General features: G+C 40.3%; 1 protein-coding gene across 1 annotated transcript; it reads right to left on the reverse strand.

The window, feature by feature from the left end:
- Window positions 1-1,013: 1,013 nt before the first annotated feature.
- LOC138312623 (uncharacterized) lies at window positions 1,014-3,779 on the reverse strand. The gene is made up of 2 exons (XM_069253425.1): window positions 2,377-3,779; window positions 1,014-2,160 (listed from the first exon to the last, which is right to left on the reverse strand). The coding sequence occupies exons 1-2, from the start codon at window positions 3,777-3,779 to the stop codon at window positions 1,014-1,016; spliced, it is 2,550 nt and encodes an 849-aa protein (XP_069109526.1).
- Window positions 3,780-4,080: the final 301 nt, after the last annotated feature.

Consider the following 4,080-nt stretch of genomic DNA (forward strand, 5'->3'; position numbering starts at 1 on the left):
AAAATTGCGTCAGCTGTGGCAATTTCTGACATAAAGCAATGGCTAACACAACAACATCAGTGTCAACTGTCCTCATGAGGAGTCTTGTGTAACCTGCATCGACACAATCCGCAGCATGAAGTAATAAGCGTGAGTCAGCTTCCTCGTGGGTACATGGAGAAAGCATTGCCGTATCATACTCAGATGTAGATAAAACATCTTTGTCATACGTAGTGATTATGATTTGATCTCCTCCATTCAGTACGTCAGCTACCCGATGAGCAAGGTAATGGAATAGTTCAGTTTTGTTGTCGTCAATGCGCAGAAATGCTTCCCAATTGCTTGGTATCTTTGCTGAAGCTTCAACACGTCGCCTCACTCCTTTCCCTCTTTTACTTCGGGCACTTGCTTTTAAGCTATCACTGAGATATGTGTCCCAGACAATGTCAATCCTAGAAACATCCTCAAGCTGTTCTTGGATGTATTTCACAAATACGTTGGAATATTCTTGAAATGTTGTCGCTGCTCCTGGTTTCAATATGTTTACAATTGCAGCTCCATCAAACAACTTTGCCTCAACATTGGGAAAAGTATCTTGTGATTTGCCATGCGCTTCAAAGCATGTCAGTAGTGATGATTTAGATCCTGACCGAATGCTTCCATAATTAGATAAAGCTGGGGGATAAGCCTGGTTCTCATGACAAAAGAATTCATCCAGATCACATCCACGTACCTGACAAGAAATGTATAGCTGTGAAAACAGAGAGCAACTTTTCTTCAGAGAACTGATGTGCAGTTTGTCCTTGTTCGTGGCACGTTGTACAGGGCATTTGAGTAAAGGCAGCTTGTTTCTCTTTATAGGCGCAAAGACGGACTCTGACAATGTTATCAACCTCTTATGTACAAAGTCATCAAACTGTTCTTGTCCGATCCTCTCAATATTCCGCACTGTTGATATTACATTGGCATCAGCAATATTTCTGTTGTTCAGGATGACCAAATCAGAACTGTCTTCTAAAAAAGGGTTCCCCATTCTACTCAGTACATCCACAAGTGTTGTTACTTGCTTTTGAAATGTGGTCTGTGCACTTGTTTGTTTGTTCATGATGGCCAGATGACTCAGAATCTTGCGACCGCAAAACAAAATCCTGTGAACTTTCAAAGTCTTGTATGATTCTTGCAATCTCTGGACCCGAAACCATCCAGCGTAACAGTTCTGACGTGTTTTCTGTGAGACCTACAGCACCTCCATCACTTTTTACACATTTGTTGTTCTGCTCATGTGCCTGATCTAAAGGAATGGAGGAGAAGACTTTCTTTGTTTTGTGTAAGACAAACTTTCCGTTTTTGAATTCTTTTTCAATCTCAGGATGCTTGATTGACAACGACACCATGTCACGGATATGGACAGGAAGCCATCGCGCATAATTTGTATGGTTTAAAGCAAAAAACCAAGGAGTGACTTTCATCAAGGCATCTTTGTATAAATGAAAGTTTCCTGTGCGTAAGGACTCCACAAATATTAGAATGTTTAATTCAAAAGCTAGAGTTATATCCCAGTATTGGAATGTTGGGCTATCCGAACTTCGCGCAGCTCTCCACATCTGAAATTCTAGTGGCTCCGTGTCAATTTTGTTTCTGTAATCCATGTATGCCTTTTGCATTAGAATATATAGACTGCCGACTGTAACTTGATGAGCATGTCGTGTTCTTGCTATGTGTGAGGCCTTTAGGAATGATTCTGCAGTGCCAGCAGACGCTATCTCTGCTTCAACCAAAGCTTCAGTCCAGCCACTGTCCTCCAGCCAGTCTCCAATGGTCTTCAAGGCAGCCATTTCAATATGGAGCCCTCCAAACATGATGACAAGCTTGTCCTCTCCATGAGTGAGAGGAAAATTCCACTGAATTTTCTTTGCGATAGTGAATAGAGGTTGGTCAAAAGCAATAACAGCGGTTTGTCCTGGATTCAGAAATTCAACATTTTTCTGTACGATACTCATCGCATGTTTAATCATAGCAGGTGATTTAGACGTCTCCTCAAAGAGTGGTAGTAATGCAGATAGGTCAGTGCTCTGCTGTATCATCAGCTGAGATGCGTTGGCTCGGTACGCAGCCCATGATATGTTCTGACTATCACCCTCGTCAACATCCAAAATAACTGCCATCAGATTGTTCAGCCAACTGCAATTATAAAACAAATCAGATAGTTTGAAACAAAATTCCCAAACATGTTTTCATCTACCTATTTTGAACATATGATTTTACATTTGATTATGTTATTGTGGACAGATTTACCACGATAGATAGTCATGTTTGGATACAAATTACAAAAAGATATATAAGTAAGCACAAAATGGTATTTACCACTATTACAGTTTGTATTTTATAGTTACCTACCTGTATTGACCTTTGATGGCTCCAGGTATTGAGTAACCATTAGATATTACAGGACCTTGACACTCTGGAATTGCTGGCTCAGAATCTCGGAGAACAACTGGAGGGACACTGCAATATGCATCAGGAAGAGGCTGTATATTTTTTCTGCTCTGTCCGTCTGATATCAAGATGATATTCCTGTCTTGTCCCTCAAGGTTATCTGATCGATGTTGAAACAGAGATATCCCAGTTCCATGTAGAGATCCATGAGCGGTGGTAGAAGATGGGTTATGGTCAATGTTGTCAACTGCTCCAGTAGTGAAAAGGTCTTTACGAAGCTTGGGAGGACACACTATTTCTTCTTCTTCAAACCTATCACACAAAGCATTTCCAATCCCAGTGGACAAAGCAAGTATTCTGTCGTATGAAACTGAAATGCCAATCCTAAAAAGCGTTTCAATTAATCCTCTTTTTCGTGTTTCTGCATGTAGCTTCATACCTAGATACACTGGTAATGGTGGCTCCCTTTCTGCTGAGTGGAAAAGGGCAGTTGATCCCGTGCGACGACGGATGGAAAGGTTGAAAAGTAATAGTTGTGCTATACTGAGTGCAGCTTGTGATCTATTACTTGCTTGATTTTTTATATTTGAACCTTCGAGAATCATCGAAACTAATGTCAAGAGGGACTGTGGTACAGATTTTTCTTGACAATTCTTTTGAAATTCCCCTGTGAACGATTTATTCTCCATATTCTCCAACTTCTGAACATCTCCTCGAATGATATTGGCTGCCTTTGATAGAATTATGGCCTCTTCATCAAAGTTATTCCAACATGCTATGTGGAGTGCATCTCCAATGTCTGTGTTGAAACAAAGCAATACTTCTCTACCGTGTTTGTGAGCCTGCATAGAGGGAAAGTGATCTAGAATTCTGTTCTTTAAATCAGTAGAATGAACGCGGCTTTCCTTTTCACAACCGAGTTGCTTAAGTCGTGAAGTATATATAGAGGTAAGGTCTGATAACTTAAACACGGGAGCAAGATCATTGCTTTCTGCTGAAGCTTCCTCTATAAAAGAAACAAGTTCTGCTAAGGCAATGCCATGGATCATATTTATGGTAACATCTACTTTCTTATTACATTTGACTTTTTCTGCTCTTCGATAGAACGTTGCCAAGCAGTTCAAATGGTATGTTGACCCTTGTGCTATCAGATCTGCTGAACTGAGCTTCCCAAGAATCCATGTGTCCTGTAATAAAGCAGCCGCCTCACGAATGCGCTGGTCAACATTGAATGTTTCTACTTTATGTAAGTTCCCTGTTGATTCATCACAGAAAAAACACCTTTTCACTGTTTTTTCTTTCGAGTTTGGTGCTTCGGCTTTATATAATCTAGTCACTTTCACGGGGGGTGTTTTCCTGATCATTTTCATCACTGAATCTTTTTCGAATTCGTTGAAGCTTTGTACTGTTTAGCTGGTCCTTACATTTTTTGTGATATTTCGCACTATGTCTTGTAAGGTTACTCTCTATACTATCTCCCTCTGTAAGCCTATCAAATAGGATATTTTCTGGCAATGAGTTGAGCTTGTGGAATGCCTCTATATGTTCTGCAATTGTCTTGTAGCCATGTCCTGTCTCAATATCTTTTCTTTTTGTGTTTATGGGACATCTTAGCGGATCTTTTGTTGTTTGCTGACATAAGCAACATTTATCCCAGTCAATTTG

Source organism: Argopecten irradians, unplaced genomic scaffold (assembly GCF_041381155.1).
Source record: "Argopecten irradians isolate NY unplaced genomic scaffold, Ai_NY scaffold_0396, whole genome shotgun sequence".
NCBI lineage: Eukaryota > Metazoa > Mollusca > Bivalvia > Pectinida > Pectinidae > Argopecten > Argopecten irradians.